The sequence below is a fragment of the Cynocephalus volans genome, chromosome 13 (genome assembly GCF_027409185.1).
Source record: "Cynocephalus volans isolate mCynVol1 chromosome 13, mCynVol1.pri, whole genome shotgun sequence".
In the NCBI taxonomy this organism is placed as follows: domain Eukaryota; kingdom Metazoa; phylum Chordata; class Mammalia; order Dermoptera; family Cynocephalidae; genus Cynocephalus; species Cynocephalus volans.
In genome coordinates this window covers 4,220,813-4,240,920 of record NC_084472.1, presented here as the reverse complement: position 1 = coordinate 4,240,920, position 20,108 = coordinate 4,220,813, and the positions used below count along the sequence as shown (strand labels likewise).

The following is a 20,108-nucleotide window of genomic DNA, read 5'->3' as shown; positions in this document are numbered from 1 at the left end:
ACTGGTGGGTTTTTTTCTTTCTTGTGTATTCATGGTAGTAATGATTGTTTTTCAGATACCAGGTACAGTACTCCCTTGAGGATTCCTTGTAGGGCTAGTCACGTGGTGGTGAACTCCCATAGTTTTTGCTTGTCTCAGAAATACACTATTTCTCCTTCATTTCTGAAGGATAATCTTGCGGGGTATAGTATTCTTGGCTGGCAGTTTTTGTCTTTCAGTATTTTGAATATATCATCTCATTCTTTTCTGAACTTTAGGGTTTCTCATAAAAAGTCTGCTGTCAGTCTGATAGGGACTCCCTTATAGTTGACTTGATTATGCTTTTTTCTTGGTGCTAAGATTCTTTGTCTTTGAGCTTTGCCAATTTGGGTATAATGTGTCTTGGAGAGGACTTTTTAGGGTTCCATATGTTTGGGGATCTTTGAGCCTCCTGGATCTGAAGGTTCAAATCTCTCCCTATAACTGGGATTTTTTTTGCAATTATTTTGTTGAATACGTTTTCAATGTCTTTTTATTTTTCTTCCCCTTCTGGAATACCTGTGATTCAGATATTTGAGTGCTTAAGGTTGTTTGCTATCTAAGATATTCTTCATTTAAAAAAATTTCTCTCTCTCTCTCTCTTTTTTTTTTGTCTGCCTGGGTTATTTCAAAAAGGCCATCTTCAAGATCAGAAATTCTCTCTTCTGTTTGTTCTAGCCTGCTGTTCAAACTCTCTGTTGTGTTTTTTATTTCATTGAATGAATCCTTCAACTCCACAAGCTCTGCTGCATTCTTTTTCAGGGCATCAATTTCTTTATACATTTCCTCCTTCAGGTCCTAGGTACTTTTTTCTCATTTCGTTGTGTTGCCTAACTGAGTCTTCTCATATCTCATTGAGTTCCCTTAGGATTGCTGCTTGAAATTCCTTTTCAGCCATTTCAAGGACTTTCTGTTCTATAGGACCTGGTATTTGAGAATTATTATACTCCTTTAGTGTCATAGTTTCTTTTTCTTTTTTTTCTTTTTTGTATTTGTAGTATCTCTATGTTGGTGTTTAGTCATCTGGTAGAGCAGTTGCTTCTTCTAGTACTTTGGAGTGGGGTTTGAGGAGAGGGGGTTCCTCTTGTGTATGTGTATTATAATGGTGGTTTAATGGAGTGTTTTAATATTGGTTCCAGGTAGACACAGTAATGCAGTCTCTGCATTAGGTACTTTGGCAAAATTCAGTGCCAGAGTTGCGTGAGAGTGTCTGTGGCCCAGTCCCTGGGGCACTCAATATTTCCTTTCTGAGGCTGGTGACACTATGTTGGTTCATCAGGATGTGGGCAAGCTCTCAAATTTTGGGGGTTAGTGTCTTGGAGTTTGTCACTCTTAGGTTATGGTGTGTGCTCTTAGGTGGGCTTGTTGTTACCCTGGCTAGCTCTCCCTGACCCTGATGAGTGCAGTGGGGTATACTAGTGCTCCTTGATTAGAATGGGTGACGCTGGGTGCATTTTCTCTTTTTTCTTCCCTCTTTCCCTAGGTTCCACTGATGACTCTCCTTCTGTCTATGCCAATGAGTGGTGAGCAGATCACCTATGAGGTAGCAGTAGCTGTTGGTGTGGCAGTGAGCTGCCCTTGTTGTGACAGTTGCTGTGGCAGTGGCTGTTAATGGTCTGCTCATTCAGCACTGGTGTCAGGGTCCTGTGTGGCTGCCTGTCATGCTGGTTCCCTCTGTGGCTGCTGGGTCAGGCTCTTGGGGGTGGGGCCCACTTACCAGGGACCTGCACGGCTGCCTGTTGAACTGGCGCCCTCAGCAGCAGCTCCAAACAATTTTAATATATTTTTACTCTCCTACTATGCTGGCTAAAAAAGCTTTTACTGTATTATTACATCATAGGGAGGAAAGCAAAACAAGTCACATGGTGTAATAGGCTACATAGTACCTCTTGGTACCAAGGAAGTGTAAGGAAATCATTCCCATCAGAAAGCACCTCAAGGGAGGACTGAGAAAAGTAAGATAGAAACGAGTTTTGTTCATGCTACCATAAAGTTATCAACTAGAAAAAGGTTAAAATACTCCTCTCTTCCCTCATGTCATACTTAAAATAGCAAAAATGTTTTTCTTAGAACAATTTTTATATATATAAATAAAAATGTGGAGAACCAAAGATTCATAAAGTGACTCTGCTAAAGCAAATTATGGGGGAAATTTGGATTAACTCAAAGCACTGATTAAAATGCTAATTAAAATACACTGAAGTCTCCCACAAATCACTTTCCCCAATAAATGCATCTTCAAAGACAAGCTTCTGTCTGAGCCTGAACAACCTCACAGAATCATTAAGACAACATAAAATGAAGGAGTAAATGTTCCATATTCCAAATAATTTACTAAGGTTTTTTCAAGCCTCATACTTTCAGTTTAAACTAATTTATGGTTCAAAAATAAAAGAAATTACAGAAAAATGCTAAGTACTTTTCACTATTCTACATACTAATTTAGAGGTCATGTGGATTTAATTTTTTTTTTTTTAATGATGCAAGGCATTTTTCTTCTTTAGGGCTTCATTTAGGAAGAAAATAGTGCTACACTGGTTTATTATATTCTATTTAGAACCATTTTGGACAAAGGAAGAAAGGGCTAGGAAACTCTGAAAAGAATAAATACATTTGTCTTTTACCCAAAAAAATGCAAACAGGAAACTCACTTGAAAATCTAACACTATCCTTGTTTTTAAGCATCTGGTACTATAAAGCAAAACATCTTCCTTTTATCATTAAGCTTTGTTGTTTCTTTTACATAGAGCAAACAAATTAGGACGGTGACAGAAAAGAAAGCTATAATTGGATCATGTTAGTAAAGATAATTGGCTAATGTCATGCTTTCAAGATTATTAATAAGGGATAAGAAGTTAAAAAATGGTAATTAAACTATTGAATTATATTTTAAAAAGAAATGTGGTAGATTCCTGCATTTTGCTAATGTTTCTTTAAGAGGCTCCACTATAAAAATGAACTGTAAAATTATATTTAAAATGGAATACATAACAAAAAATGAATCTTTAGCAAACATTAGGAAATTCTTTTGTTATAAATTATTGAAGCTTTTAAAAAAATTCTCCCCTAACCTGAATTTTGTTTAAAGTAATATCTTTATTTCAAGTATGAAATTTCAAGTATGAAATGTGCATTATTGCAATAATACCTCTTTGCAAGTCCCAAATTCTTGGTTTATAATAAAACTGTAAAGCATTAAAAATAAAGAAAAGGAGTAAAACCATCAGTGCTGGCTATTGCAGAAGCCCAACATCATCTTAAAATGTGCTCAACAAGCTGCAGAGAGACGTGTCTGGAAATAACATATAGCTGAGAGGAAACTACTTGTGTGTTTACCATGTGACATTATTTTTGTCTCTAGTACTTTCTCCTCCTCAAATAGAAATTCACACCCTCTGTGATGCTGCTCCTCAGTCACCCATTCTGTGCAGTAGCCACTTGCAGGTTTCCAAAATAATCTTCATGTGTTCTCTTCAAACTGCCTGTGGCACCAGAATGAACAGATAATGACCTTTCTATCTGGAGGGGTGACCTCATCTGTACTGTTAATTTTACTAGGTAGATGGCTTCATATTCCTGGAGTTGATGGACAAATCCAGGATTAGTACTAAGACAAAATCTTCTTTCTTGAACATAAGCAAATGCATCCCCGTACTTCATTCCAATTGTTTCCATACTGTGTGCAATAACACAGGCAGCACTTCTGGAGATGTCTGCAATTCCATGGCTGAGAACTTTCCCTCCAGTTTGTAAGCTCCCATCAATAAATTCTTTAGTCATAGGGAAAAACTTATTATATTTTCAACTGAATTATGTGCAAATCCAAAACTAAATATCTAAATAATTGTTGAAAGTTTGGTTTAATAAAGTTTGCTCAAATATTCTGTCATATGCACATTATATGGGTTATTCCATGTTTCTGTGGCATAGGTAACTTAGTTTTCATAGCAGAAGAATCTGGACCTAAGAATAATCCAGGTAAAATTTCCTGCATCTCTGTTTCATAGGGTGGGTCTGCTCCTTGGCATCTTTGTTGCACTGTGGGAGGGAGGTGAAGTTCTGGTTCATGTCCTCCATTGTCCTGGCCCAGGCTGCTGGGTGGGGTCCGAGATGAATTATCTGGCCCACTGACCCCAGGGCTGGCAGTGGTGGCGAAGGGAAGGAGGGCTGATGGGGCAGAGGACTGATGCGCAGGAGGTGGGCTTACAACTACTCACGTAGAGGAAAGGGTCTGTGATTTGGCAGGAACCATGAGGGTTGAGCAGATCACACCCATGGTGTCTCCCTCCCCCGAGTCTCTGTGACCCACCAGTGCCCAGGATCCAGCACATGTATGAGCCCCACAACTGTCTCTTATCCTAACATTTTCAAACATATGGTTGGCATTCAATAAGTAAAATGATCAGATTGAAACATGCCCATTCTTACCATTTTAAAACGCTCATAATTGGTTAGGATCAAGGTGGTCAGCACAGTTTTTCCAATTAGATGCTGCTAGCCCACTTGATCTTATGTGATGATCTGTACCATTCTGAGCTTGTATTTCTTAATAGTTCTATCCATCTTTATCATTGCCCCATGTAGAGGTGTACATGTTTAAATATATAGCATTCAATTCAGCAAATACAAAGTATAAGGTATAAAGACATAAAAATTAATTCAGCAAATATTTACTGGTGTTTAATCTTCTAAATAAAACAATATATGGCCTACTGTATTATCAATTAAAATATCACCTACTACATTATTCAAACACAGAGCTATGAGATTGTGGAGGGAATGGTTGTTTCTGATTGGGGGATCAGGGACAGCTTTGGGGGAGGCCACACCTGAGATGGTCTGAAAGCACCTGGCAAGGAAGGGAGCTGGCGGTCACTCGGGCAGAAGCCACACATGCCACACAGACCTGCAAGTGCTGAAAGGTGAGAGATGGAGGGCGATTCAGCAGAGCTGGAGCACAGAGCGCCCAGTACAAAGTAGCTGCAGTTAAACAGGGCACATCACGAGGGTCCAAGTGTGCTATGCTGAATTTCTTATTTTTGGAAAGTATCCACAGATTTTTGAGCATGAGTCAAATGTGGTAACAGAAAACTGGATACAGACTGGGGGACAGATTTGAAGGGGAGGGACAACATGTAGAGAGACAAATTGAGGGACAATTCTAGGAGTGTAGGCCTGGTGGGGACCAGGCAGTTGGGTAGGGGAGGAAGGATGGGATTGAAGCATGATGGGGAGGGAAAGCAGTTAGGACTTGTGACCTGCTGATGTCGATGGGCAATGACAACTGTGAACAATCTAGTTTGACCATGTTAGTGGATGGAGACACCATCAAAGGAGTCAAAAGCATGATCGATACCAGATACTCATAAGGTTCACAAATGCTGGGCTACAGGCATGTTTACAGTCCCTTCTGGGGCCTGTCCTCAGTGAAAGTACTTGTGGCTAATGGCATCTGACACTAAAAGCATGTTAACAAGTAGGAAATTGCTTTACTTCTCTCAGGTTGAAGAAAATTCTAATAACCAGCTTCAAAATGGAAACCAGACAGTAGCCTGGAAGTGCTTCAAACAAACTGGAAAATGTCGACGGCTATGAACTATCAACGGAGGAAAGACAGAGTTGTAGGAAATACGTTTTTAATCTCATTTTCTGCAGTTTGGGCTTGTACATGAATGTCCTCAGAGGTGAGGGGAAGGGAAACTGGGTAAAAAACCAGCTCACATGGAAGAGGCTCTGAAGGCAGGTAAGACAAAGCTGAGCAGGCAGCAAATCAACAGATGCCTTCAGATGGGTAATTTAGAGAAAATAGAGCAGGTATTCACGGTATAACCAGTTCTACTGTATTATTCAAAAATACACAGAAACTTCTAGCCACTAAGAAAGTATCCATAAATGCACACACCTGACTTGCCCAAGTAGCTTGAAGCAATCTCAAAATCTCAGAGAGGAGTTTTTATCATTTTCTTATGAACTTGGCTCACCACAACCTCAATAATTAAAGAAAAAAACATGTCAAACATCACTTGGCTGCTACCGCCTCGGAGGCGCAGCTGCTGTGATTTTTGATGCATTTACAGAGCCTGCCAATACCCTCCCGCCAACTCCCCATCCTTAGCTTTCAATGGTTTTGTTTGGTTTGTTTTGCATCCTGTGGGATAGAAAATAACCTGCACTGATTGTGGCGATTGATTGACTCAGCTGGTGCCTGGGAATAGGAAACGGGAGGAAAAGCACATCTGAAAAGTGAGTGGGCTGGAGGTGAGGGGGAGGACAGAGTGCAGAGTCGCTGACCCAGCCGTGCACAGGCAGTGGTGCTGGTGGCTGAGTAACACACAGTGCCTCTATTCCATCTGCCCCTGTCTCTGCTCTCAAAAATCCAACAAAAGGACTGCTGTGCACTACTCTTAAAACTTTTCTGGAAGTACATGCAATTCTCCCTCTGCCTACTAAGCACCAGCACAGAAGAGACAGACACCCCTGGTGTCCTCCTCACATGCCTGCTGCTGGCCAGTCTAAGGACCCAGGGCCTGTCCTCCCCAACTAAAGGCCTTTCCCAGCTAAGGGCATCTGAAGATGATGAAGTAGAGCTGCAACCTCCACGCAGAGCAGGTGGCTTTTGGGGAGTGTTTTCTGTAGGACACACTGGCTTCTCTGAGGTGGGAGGCAAGAAATAAAAACGAGTGAGATTTTAGAAGGCAGGTGAGACATCTTAAAGATAATCTTTCTTAAATTGCCACAACTTTGTCAAATAAAGACAAAGGCATCAAATAAAACATTGTGCTTTCACTGAATAAAATCAGCTGTTTTACTGAGAAAAGACGGGGAAGGATAAGAGGGGGAAAATATACAACACATACATTTAAAAAAGACCTTCAAAGATTTTTAAAGAAAATCCAGCTTCCTCAGAAACTTTATAGACTGTACTTACACCTGAAGATTTTGGCATAATGTCTTCAATTCCCCAGTTTAAACTGACCTAAAAAAGCAATCTCCATGTTCAATTATAAACTTAATCACCAGTGTTTGTGCCCTGGAGAGAAACACATGAGAAAAGGAGGCAGGGAAAGGATAATGCTTTTCTAAATATATTTAGATATACACATATGCATGTACACACACACACACACACACACAAACACAGATTTTTGAAGAGTAAGATGCAGAGTTACTTAGGTTTCTGGTAAGTTTCAGCTCAAGTAATTGGACAACATATATTTTGCCCCAGAATGATATTGATTATTAGTTAATAAAACAGTATTATCTATGTTTTTCAGGACATCCTATCTGGCAGTAGTTTTCACTTGCTGTCCTTCCTTTATCTTAATTTTACAGTTACAGCAACACTTATTCTTTCAAAATAACATGGCTATTTTTCTTTTTAAGGTTAATGTCTTTCTGCATGGATTCTCGAAGGAATTTAGGATCAGTTCAAAATCTAGGAGAAAACAAGGCCTTTTGGGACTACACGGGGAGAAATTCACTTCTCCCGCATAGGGTCACCACTGCCTTGTTATGTGACACAGTACTGAGCAATTTACAGCTCTAATGCTGCTGGGGCGAGAAGAACAGAAAGCGGCATGGCATACGCTGTGTAGGACAGGGTCTCTTGGTTCAGGGCAGAGCGGCAGAGTTGGGACAGAGCTCCTTTTCAACTCCAGGTGAAAAAGGTTCAGGAATCTGCAGGCAGAGTGGCTGAGTCCTACACTGTCCATCTCCAGTGCAGCAATCTCTTTTCTCCATTTCTGCGAGACCCACATATTTCTCCCCGGGGGTTGGCACAGACTGCCCTTTGCTGGTCTGAAGAAAGCAGCAGCTTCTCTCTTGCGGCAACATAAACACACTTGCCCTTCCTGCCTGGTCTTTCTCCTGAGATCCCTGAACCACCCTCTTCTGACAACATGCCATTTTCTGTTCAATTCAGCATGTTTACTTCTTTATTGTGATTCATGTCTGAGTTTCTTTTGAATCAAATTATTGCATCTCCCTGGTGAGATGTGCCATATGACTATCTTGTTAGAGCAAAATCAAATAAAAAATCTGCACGGAGCACGGCTCCATCTCATCCCCACCACATGCTTCCGTCTTGTTTGGACACACTTCTGTTGGCTACTGGATCAGTAATGAATCCTTCCTGTGTTTAGGCCAATTTTCAGACACTGCTGTCTTGGAAAAGATGAAGAATTGGTTGGAACAGGGTCAACAGAGAGAACGTCACTACTTCAAAAATGTTTTACAAACTGGATGAAAGATTTTTCCCAAAAGACATGGATCGAAGAAAGCCAGAAAGACCGAACAGATGATTTCACTGAGGCACGGCAACAACTAGAGCTGTTCTTTATGCTGCGTCCCCAGAGACGCTTCAGTCCTGAAGCAACTAATTGCTTCCACAGGTCTGGAAGCCAAGCATGCCACGGCATTTCTGAACAGGGATAGCGCAATATGATTCCTGTTACACTTTTTCAATAAATACATTTTCTCTCTCCCCTTTACTGTTTTGGGTATTGATTATTACCTTTCAAGCAAATTTAGAAATTGAGCTCTTCATACTACGTAGATCTCCAGTCAAGGACAGGAATGAGACTCATGCTGAGTCTTCCTTCTCAATGCTTCCAGAATGATGTCGAAACTTCTCAGTGTGATAAATGAGGCCCTTGACAACTGGAACCCTGACAGCCCCTGTCCCAGCCCCTCCTGTGCCTCGGGCATACAGAATTCCTGCTGATCCCTGGTGCACCCCATTTTCCTGCTTTTGTGTCTATCTGGAATGCCACCCTCTCTCACCCTCTCCAGGCCAACTCCCACTCATCCTTCAAAGACAACAGTAATCTTGTCCCCAGGCTGGCTCAGGTGCCTCCACGGGGCTTCAAGCACCCTTGTACATCTCTCTTGGGGGGTGGGGGTTTGACCAGGTGTACTGCAGTTGCTACCTGGCTGCTTCCTCCTGCGCTGGGAGCTTCTCCAGGGCAGGCAGGCGCAGTTCCCCTCTGCATCCCAGGCACTGAGTACAGTGCAAAATTTGTTAAATTAAACTCCCCCAAATCCTACTTTGCCAAAGACACCAATGCGACCATTTTTTTAAAAAGAGGATTCTGCAGTGTATAGTTACACTATTCCTTAGGACTTTCCTAATTTAAGACATGAAAATACTATAAATAGTATTTATACTAGTATAATATAAATAGTATTTTTAGCAATAAAAGGTGACAGGACATATTTTACAATGCTTATTTTCGCAGTTCTTAAACTCTTAATCACAGAATCAAACCTACTTTTTTTTAAGTTACTTTTTAATAGGAACTTTTGATGATATGTGATACATGGTAAGGAAATGATCTAGCCCCAGAGATGAAGCAAAAAGTACTGACCCTTTTCTGTATAGTGAGTGGCTCCCCATCCATCCTTAGACATGTGAGGATAAGACAGAGATGCACGGAAACCTCCACAGAACACAGTTCTTCCATAAAGAACAGAGCATAAACTTCCTCTCTTGGATCTTATTATAGTATTTTTTCAAAAAAATTGGCCTAAACACCAAAAGGATTCATTACTGATCAAATGAATGCTTACTATATACCAGATATAATTCTACCACTTACGTGCATTAAATGATTTAATCCTTCCAACAACCTTATGAGAGTGATACTATAATATTCCATTTGACACATATGGACACAGGCCCAGATAACTTGCCCAAGGTCATGCAGCTAAGAAGCAGAGCTGAGTTTGAATACAGACAGCCTGTGTCTCCATCCATATGGTTACAGCAATAGCTATGCTAATTGTCTGGCTGGGGTTATTGTCGGAATCCCGCTGACGTAGCCAATTGTATTCTTAGGGCTAGGGCTCAGGGCCCACAGATCCTTCAAACCCATTGTACAGCCTGGGTCACAAATCCCTCACCTGCCAGGCTGGGTCACCAGACCCTTCACATGCCAGGCACAGACCCCTCACATGCAGGTCCACAAGCTAGGTAATTGGGAAAGATCCACGACATGAGCTCAGTCCTCAGCAGCAGCAGTAGCTTACAGCAGCCTCCAGTAGCAGTGGTGGTGGCCTCCCGGGAGGTCCCGGGGGCCCTGGCAGCAACAGTTTCCAGCAGCAGTGGCATCCCTGTGCCCCCGGTGCCATGGATTAGAGCCACTCGTCCTTTATACTTAAGTCTGATAACCCAGGACACCTGGGTGCCCACTCACATCTACATCAGACAATAGCTAAGGAACTCCTGGGCATATGTGCATTATTTACATCAAATGTTTGGCAAGTTTCTGAGCATCTGAGGGGCCCTGACCATTTTCCTTCACTTTCCCTACACCACCCATGGCCTCTCAGTATTTGATGTGGGAGATGGCCCCACTAAGTGACACAGAGACTCACACCACACCAGTCAACACCCAGTGCTCCCAACTCTGAGCGTGTGTTACGGGAGAGAATGCAGACTTCATAGCATGACTGAAAGAGCTATGTTTTGTTAAAGATCTAAAAACCAAAAAATAAGTGTTTAAGTATGTCCCGGACTCCCTGGGGGGTAGAAAAAGCAGAGTCTGAGCAACTGCAGGCTGGGATCTTCACCACACTGTGAATTCCCAGAAGCCTGGATGTGCCCTCATCAACAGTTGGGCACATGACTCAACAACACGTGTGTCTAGGAGGTGGCCCCCCTTCTCTCTGCAGCCATCGCACAGGTTTACCCCAACCGGCATTACTCCTCAGTCCCTCTGTGCTCTGCCCGTCCCTGGTCCTCCTGGGGACATCAGCATCTCCCAGGAGGGTGGCGTGGGTGGAGCTGCTGAGAGGTGATGACTCCTGACCAAACGGTCCATTTCTTATTTCTCCCAATAGCTCCGTCCCACTTGCTCCTGCTTTCCTCCCTAGTATGTGTTCTTTTTTCATTCCCACCCCCTGCTCTTCTTTCCTTTTTTTTTTTTTTTTAAAAACTGATAATGGTTTTGGAGTCTAAATGTATTTACTTTTTAGCTGTCCTCTTTGATCAACGAATAGCTAGAATGAAAAAAATTTTTTAATTTAATTAATTACTATAACATTTTATTTCAGGTTATAACAACTCAATAAATTATTGGTCACAATATGGTTAAAATGAGTGTATAATATTTCTATTTGCACTTATAAATTATATTTCTTCAGGACACCTGAATGGGAACTAATTTTTTGCATAATTTCAAATATGCATTATCTACGGTGTATTATAGAAAGTTGCAAGGTAGGTATTTTTAAACAGTCCAAGAGAAATTGGACTCAGATTATTTTGTGAATTGTTATTTGAGCCTACAACTAATCTCTTTGACATTAACATCTTTAATAAACATTTGAGCAATATCTGCATTCAGAATATTGGATAGAACTAAGACATCATCCCTATTCATTAGGCTTATATTTTCTCAATAACCTAATTTTGTCTTTCATAAGATATTAATACTTTTGGAAGTCTTACCCTTAATCCTATTAATTCCTAAGCTAGCTTTTAAAAGTGCAGGAGGAAATATGCAAAGGCAGTCAATTTCACTGAATTATACATTAAACCACTAAAGGTAAATCCGAGAATTTCAGGGTTGCTAAAAATGCAGAACTTTATCTGAAAATATTTTCTGGCCTTAAATCAAGCACTCAGGGCATGGTTTGGATGCGCTTCCTGGGCTTTGCTGTCTCCCAGACCGAGGGCGTTGGCAACACACCAGAATGCCTGTTTGGCAGAGTGGATGGTGTCTATTTGTCTGCTTTGGACCAAAGACTTACTCTTAGAAGATGTGTGGCAGTGGCACAGCCAAAACTGGTGCCATGTGTTGCTTTGACTGCTGTAATGAATCTTTGATGATCAAGCTTGGAAAGAGAGCTAAACCCAAGACAAAACAGCATCTGGAGCATGAAATGAAGTGTCATGAGTGTACCCACAAGAAGAGAAACAAGCAGATTTTGAAACTCACAGGCTATAGAGACGGTAGGAACTGATTTTAAAAATGCTCTAATTCCAGAGAAGATGTTTCCCAGCTATGAGCTAGTTAGGTAGGTACAGGACCAAAAACCCATTGTAAGGTTTAAAAAGCTTGTGATATCTCTATGGTCCTATTTTTATTCTGAGTAAGCACGCTACTTTATCTTCATCAATGACTCTAAACTAATTTTAATAATAGCAAAAAGGCAATCCAACCTCCTGCCTCGCCCCCATCACTGCACCACACCCACACTCAAGTGATGGTGTGTTTCTCTGAGTCAAACTTCTTCGAGTCAATTAATTCTCTTCGGCTCTTGAATGACCTTCCAACAGAATGAGCTAATGGCAGAGGCTGTAAAAGGGTTGATCCCTGCACGTTATATATAGCAGGAGAATATCCTGTTCCTGGAAATGCCCCTGACAGCTGTCCACAGGAGAGCCCAGGACCGTGGCATGCTCTCTGGGCTGGCAGGACAACAACAGTTGTCACAGCCATGAAAATAGCCAGTCCCTTTACTGCCCTCTAATCTCTAAGCACATGACATCACTGGCTGGTCTATAACTGTTTTAAGTGGACAGTTTCTTCCTGAGATAACAACTACAAAATTATTAGGATTTAACATCATACTTAATTACAGGACAAGCCAAGGAAGGTGATCAAGAACGGGGAGGGGAAGAGAGCCTGGCAGGCCTCTGTGTTCATTGCATATTAATGTGGAATAAGGAAAAAGGTGAACTTCTTGGTACTGGGTCTCACCATCAGATGGGATGGACCCTCAGGTGAGATACCCAGTCCCTCTGTGGCTTCTCTCGTGGGGTTTCCTGGTTTGCTGAATGAGTTGGGAGCACAGTACCTTGGACATGTGGAGCAAGGAGCAGGTGCTCACCTCATATTCCTCCTTGAAGCCGTAGCCCTCGGCACATTTCATCTGTGTGATGTGCTGAAGGAGGTCGGCCACCCGGATGGCAGGGTGGAGCTGCCCGGTCTGGTAGGGCACGTCAGCCGGCTCGCGCTTCTTGTATGTATGGGACTGCGCCAGGCTGCTGGTATCGCTGGCCATCGTGTGCGTTTCATCTAGGAAAGAAGCCCAGCGAGGAAGTGAGGGAGGGTCAGTGAGCCAAGTCGGGATCACTGAGAATGCTAAGAAGCTGGCTGCTGACATCCCTCAACCTATGGCTGCAAGAGTCCCTGCGATGACTCGGTGAAAAGGAAAAGTTACATGTTTAGAAATTTAAATGGGGTTGGCAATACGGATAGGAATGAGGCAGAAATCTTTGTTTTAACAAAGCAGTCCAAACGATATATTGCTTTCACAAAGCTAATCGATAAGAGCCCTTTAGCCTTTCAGTGCTCAAGTTTGTAGAAGTTTCATTCTGAAACTTCATCAAGACCTGGTGCGAATCCAGTCTTGTATTCTTCCAAACACTAGTTAACTAGTTGGTATGATGATGTAAATGAACTCTGTACAAATGTTCTGTGAGCAAAATAAAAGTGCACAGAATGGATTGGCTTACGAAGCTAGCGGTGGAAATGGTGACTTCCTACATGAGATAAAGTAAGAGTGAGAAAATGAAAGAAACTTGGCTCGAAGATAATGTTTTGATGTCACTTTGCATGCTCGGCTTTCAGAAAGCTTAACAAAACATCGTGGACCAACACATCACACATGGAATGTCCTACGATAGCCACATGCAGGCCAGCGCGGAGCAGTACCCGCCGGCTTTGTCAGGAGCGACAGGTGAGACACACACTCCCACTCCCGCCGCAACTTCTCCAGGGGGCGAATAGGGGCACTTACCATTTATTGGCACTTTTAAGAAGATACGTATCAGGAGAAAAGAGGAGAAAAAGGAAACAGGGCATAAGCAATAGTACTGTGTGAAAATTACAGGTAGTTTTTATTTTGTGGTTTAATCTTCCAGTTAAGTTTTCTGTTCAGAGTGGTCAGAGGGCAAAGCCTCATTTCTCCCATCACGTTAGGGTGGAGGTGTTTAATTTAAGCATTCAATAACAAAAAGGTTAAAATTAGTATCAAAATTGCTTTTCATCCCCCACGAACCAAGTAATGACTAAATAAGTCTTATTTGTATTCAACACATTTTCTCATTTAAATTTCTTGAACAAGTGTCAACCAAATTGTACTACAAATTAAATGTCAAAATTTGGTCGAATAAGCCTAAAAGAGGCTATATTTTAATGGAAGACTATTAGTAAATTAGATTAATGAACCGCAGAAATTGTGGCTATTAAAAACGTCTTATGCAGGAAAGTGCTATTAGATTAAGAATTTCATATTCTACAGGTTAACTCATTATAATGTTCAATCCTTTTAACCATTTTTTTTTATTGAGGATGGGTATCATCAAAATATAATGCTGAAGTCATTTAAAAGGTGAATATTATATCAAAATTGATTTCAGGTATAAATAATTAAAATATAAATGTTCAGTTTTTTTTTTAAATTACCAGATTTGTTATCAAGAGGGAATTCAGCTATAGTTATTTTTTATTTTTTAATGAGAAGTTCAGCTCCAAAAGAAATTTAGTCCAAGGGTGCTTGGTTAGCTGGGCCTGGGTCTGAGACCTCACCGCTACCTGCATCGCAAAGCACCTGGGGATGCATGGCATGGAAGGTGGTGCACAAGTGTGTAGCTATGTTGCTGTTGCTGAAATGGCACCGGGATCACTACAAGGTGGCTAAAGACACAAAGACAAAATAAAAAGGGTGGTAAGTTGATTTTATGATTTTGTTTTCATTTGGATTTGCTTTGAAATTTAGCAATTCATGTTCCCCTTTTATTTTAACAGACACAAATAAAGCTGGAAATTTTCAAATCAGATTTGCTTGCTGAAAACTGCAAAAGCTTTATAAATTGGGATACAGGATCCCTGCTGAAGTATTGAATCCACTGAGCTTTTAGTTACTCCAGCAGGAAGCTCTGTTCTTTATACGAGAATAAATGGAACAGTAATTAGTTTCCACTCTGTGCCTCTCTCCTTCTCTCAGTTTTGTATCTTATGGGATGAACATAATTAACATGCCCTCCATTGCAGGCTGACCTTCTAAACTTCCCCTAAATGATTTGGGCCTTTCATGTGGATACACCAGCAACTTAGCAACGCTCTGATCCCAGGGCTAGGCATTCTTGGAAGTTTTAAATCCACAGAGCTACAACCACTGACGCTGTTGTATGTAATCGTTCTGTGCTGCATTACGACTTCTTGGCCTCATTACTAGAGTGGAACACATCTTAAAGCATTTAAACAACACTACCAAGTCCATCTAAGAAAAGAGCACTGTTATCTAGTACAGACATAATGAAGGGGTAATAGAAGGTTTCTCACGCAATATCAGTTATGAAATCGGGTCACCTATACTATGAGAAATTCTTGATTCCACTAACATTAGTGATTAATCAGTATTCTATAACATCTTTAAAAAAATTACTGCTGATGAAACATATCACTTGTCATTAATTTCCTTTATTTTTTAAAAAAATTATCCACCAACAATTTTTTTAAATTAAAAATAATGCCCAAGAGGAAATCGGAAATAAAGCGTCTCACTTACAGATCTGATGGTTTTCTGAGAACTAAAAACTAATTCTGCCTATATTCTTTAATGAATTAGTTTTTGGTTTTCTGAGAACTAAAAACTAATTCTATGTATATTCTTTAATGAATTATCCTGAATTTTTAGTAAGCCAGCTGAAAAACCTTGAATTGAAGCGTATGCCATATTTTTGAGGTGGGGGAAGTTCTATCTATCTAGCTTTTTGCAAGCAAATGAACTAAAGATATGCTTAAGTTCTGTACACCAGGGCTGGGCACCTTATGTGAGAATAAAAGGTGAAGGTAATAGAGGATTTAATTGTACTGAGTTTTGATTCATAACAAAGCGTTCCTTCTTGTTTTAATGTAAATTATAACTGTTATTATCATCCAAGAGTGCCAGAGTAGATGTATAGCTTGTCTTCTTTCCATAGTTTCAAGTGATAACCCCACCAATCATTATCATACAATATATAGATTCACATTTGTACCAAGTAATGTGGAAGGAACATTGTTTCCAAGTGCTGCCATCTGTGATGTTGGTACACACACAAGTTGTACATGATAACAGGTATGGTTGATCTGGCTCACTCATTTTTCATAATGTGCATCATTTTTGCTCCTTGAATTGTCTGTTCAAGTGATTCCCTGTCGGTTTAAGAAGCCTCACCAACTTTAAAAGATGTCATTCGTGTTCATAACAACAAAGCAGCGACTTTAAAAAATGTTTGTTTAATAAGATTATCTTAATCCTGCTGTGAAATCTGAACATTTTCTTCTCTCTGACAATGCACATCTTAGCCTTCCCCACTTACAGCTCCCCCAAGGTCACAACATCTACTAGAAGAACCTTGGAATGAATGCTGGAGCACACAAAGAAATCGCAAATCTTCGCCTATCAAAAGATTCTGCAAATGTCATTTGCATGTAGATTACATTGTTTGGGTGTCTAAGATTAGCTGGTGCCCCTCACTTATGAAAAGAATAAAAATGCAGCTTTCTTTCCCTTATAGTTGGTATTAAAAGCCAGGGAACTTTAGTGAGCATTGTCAGCCCTCCAAATGATGCAAAATTCAAAAATTCTGTTTTATGTTCATTCTTAAACTTTTGTCATAGTTCATTTTTTCCTCAAGCAGCAAACTTGCTTAAGCTCAGAGAACGCCATAGGGAAAATAAAAATTACTCTCTTTATGAAAATCATAACAACTTAGAGAAAAGAGAAGCACAGGGGGGAAATTATGTTGCAAAGATATAAACCCTTGTAAAGAGAATTAGGAAGGAGAGGTTGAACAACTGAGGATGGAAGTCTTGCTACAATGAATTGTTATAGACCTTGAAGTCATTTTTGTTGTGCTCCTGTGCGAAAAGGTTAGTAGTAGAAAGAGAACACAGCCGTGATACACTCGGGTTACTTAGCATCTCAAAATGCAACAGCAACTCGTGCTTGTCTGCTTATCACAGCCAGGCGATGCCATTTCTCCTCACCCTTCTTACACTGGACAAACGGATTTTTTTCTGTAACCCCCTGCTAGGAATATTTCATACTTTAAATGCATTCTGCCCCACTGAGCTAACATTTTAGTTCATTCCTAGTGACAACTGACACATGATAAACCATATGATTATAAAGTGCCATCTTGTCATTTCGCTGTTGAGAACATCAGCTCCTTTGAAATTCCACTGCGTGACAGACACTTCTGAATGCTGGGGGTGCCCTGAGCAGTTCCAAGGACAGGTAGGGGGCCAAAACTCTATTGTGATCATTTTTCTGCATAACATTTGGCATAATTGGAAAAATGCTATTTTTGAAATTGAAATTTTTAGTGCTTAGCAGTAAATGAAAATAATGAGATGCTATTTTCACTTTTATGACCACCACATTAGATAGAATTCAGCTCTTGGAAGTACACGGCTGAGTGATGACATGTTGTTTTTTGACCCCGGGATCAGACCTAACTTTAAATTCTGAACATAGAAAGGAGGAATCCTGGAGCTGGGACTGTTCATTTGAACCATTTGGCACCATCTCCATCATACATGCAGCAAACTTTTCTTATCAATGGAAACTGTTTAGAGAAAGTCCTTTTGTCACCTATCCCTGCACCCCCAACTCGGCTGCCCACCACCCTCATGATCTGTTTGTAATCACTGCATCATACAGAATTAACTCTCCAATCTCCCAAAGAGTGGCCACTGACTTTCTAAATTCCTCCTGCAATAAACTGTGGTAAAGGGAAAGGTTCTCACCTAAGATTGCAGTTGGCACAAATGGGTCTGGCATACATCGTAAGCAGGTCAATGCAGAGAGAGTAAAAAGAGAAAGAACAGTAAATGATTGGTGAAAGGCGCCCCCGTCCCTGCAGAAAGCCACAGAAAGCACTGGGTCACAACATATCAAACACAGTAAGCTCCCGAGGCGCCCTGGGTAGCACAGTGAGGCTGGTGATTCTGACTTCTGAGGGGTTACGAGAGGTGGGACAGGGAAAAATCTGTTACCTGGGTAATAAGAATTAGGCACCGATGTGCTCAGCGTATTTGTTTTCATTGTAAAGGACGATGGTGAAGACACAGCTGAAAATAAAAAGAAAGGCTGGTGAGTGCCTGCAGAAAGGTTACATGTACTCTGAATGTACCACACTCTCAGATGGCCTACAGTGACTCCACGCTGCTGTCCACCGCGGATGCGAGACACCTCCTAGAGTCACTGAAGTCCACTTGGTAAATTTCACCATCCCCAGTTGCCTCTGGTTACTTGTCTTTCAGAGGACAAGCGCCCTTTTATCACTTAAAGACTTAACCCACAACCACTGACACCATGCTAAATAGACAGATTCATCAGAACTCTATTTTGACTTCTAGCCATTGCTTATAAAATCCTGCTCTCAGGCTGTGCTGAATTTTACAACTAAAAGTAGAAGAATGTGCCTACATGTGGCTTTTGGAGAATATTCTGAAGGTCAGTGTTTCTGTAGTTTGTTGAATCCTCTCCTTCCTCACATTTTGGATGTGCAGAAGACTTTCCACAATGCTGTGACCTGGGCTTACAAGAAGTAAACGCGAGGTTCCAGCTGTGCTATACTGAAGGTGGAAGGTGCATGCCTCCATATTGTCCTATTAGTCTTTTAAATCCTTATAAAGACGCTTATTTTTCTTTGGAATAGTCCTCCAAAATACTCAAGATTGAACTATTACACACTCTCTTCCTCCCTGTTACCAAGAGGGAAAGTCAACCCTATCCAATTTATCTGATGCCATTAAAAATAGATATTTTCTATTGTTAAGGTAGTCAACTCTCTTCAGTGTCTTAATTGATTAGTGTTTTAAAAACAGTTTAATTTCATTGATGTATAAGGATCTGAATGTGGTTAAACTTCAGTCTACTCTTATCCCCTCTGACACAGGTATACGACTTACAGGATGCAGAGTTCTTGACAGGACACTAAGATGCAGTGGCCTGCCTGTATGCATGGGATGCGTTATCACAGCCCCATAGACACTGCCCATTGTAATTATTCTGATGACACGTCTGATGATTCTTTAGCTCTCCAGGAGCAGTTCCTTTAGGACAGCGCCTTTATCTGCATTTATATTTTTAAAGTGCAGAATTAGTAAATGTCAGAACAAGAACCAGAATCCAGGCTGCCTGTCATTTATAAGATATTTTTCTAAAATAGGGGAGTATTACATTTACAATACATGTTTATGGTAAGCTGCCAGCAAAAAAGAAAGCAACTGATGACAAGAATGAAAAAACCAGTATCTATAAAATATGCTAGGGTCAGTGAGAATAATTCCTCTTTATTACCCATGGACATTTTTATGTAGTTGGTAAAGGTGTGCAAAGCAGATACAAAACTATGTTTATTTTCACCTTTTTGTTAAAATATTTTAAAATATAAAATATATATCATATAATATAAAGTATAAAAATTAAACTCTTTCCCACTATGCATATCTGTTTCTCCCTCTTTATAGCATATTAAAGTAAATGGACAGTACAACTCACATTTGCTTTGATGGACAGATTATTCCCCACTCTCAGAAATGTGTTCATGCTTATTTTTAAATTCCCCAATTTCATTTTTCTGTCTCATTTCTAAAAGCTATTCACCTCACAACTTCTAGTATCTTCTCCCAACCCTAAAAGATCTCACACATGCCCATACTTGTAATAGGCATGGGCTGGCAGACGAATGGTCTAAAGAATACTTTTCCTGAAAGTTTCCTCCCTAGTAACTGCCTTCTTATTTTAAAGGCATTCAGAAAGCATTATGGTAAAATGTACCATTGAGGTCACCTCCTAATGGATGAGATTGGATGAGACCTACCCCTGACTCAGACAGCAGGGGGAGAACAGGAGCCTGCTGCCGTGTTCCTGTTGTTGGCTGTAGCCAGGGGAGGCACAGAATAACGCCTCATGGCAGATTAGCCATGAATGCTGATGTCAGCTTCCGCAGAAGTACTCTCTGCTTAAGAGTTCTTGGATTTCCAGACACCGTCACTTTTAAAAAAGTAACTGCCAAATTAAACTTCCTGTCCAGAGGCAAATGTAGTTTCCTGCTCTTGGGGTGGGTAATTCCCAGTAAATTG

The 20,108-nt window shown here is 40.7% G+C and overlaps 1 protein-coding gene and 1 pseudogene across 4 annotated transcripts in view; both read right to left on the bottom strand.

The window, feature by feature from the left end:
- Positions 1-20,108, bottom strand: part of PTPRM (protein tyrosine phosphatase receptor type M) — a 784,215-nt gene that overhangs the window by 142,093 nt on the left and 622,014 nt on the right. For all 4 annotated transcript variants that reach the window (XM_063077465.1, XM_063077466.1, XM_063077467.1 and 1 more), the window contains exons 16-17: positions 18,015-18,089; positions 12,853-13,040 (exon numbers count right to left, since the gene is read on the bottom strand). In XM_063077465.1, coding sequence (XP_062933535.1) covers positions 12,853-13,040; positions 18,015-18,089 — 263 coding nt within the window. The remainder of the gene's footprint in view (positions 1-12,852; positions 13,041-18,014; positions 18,090-20,108) is intronic.
- On the bottom strand, positions 3,433-4,095 carry LOC134362141 (serine/threonine/tyrosine-interacting protein-like; annotated as a pseudogene).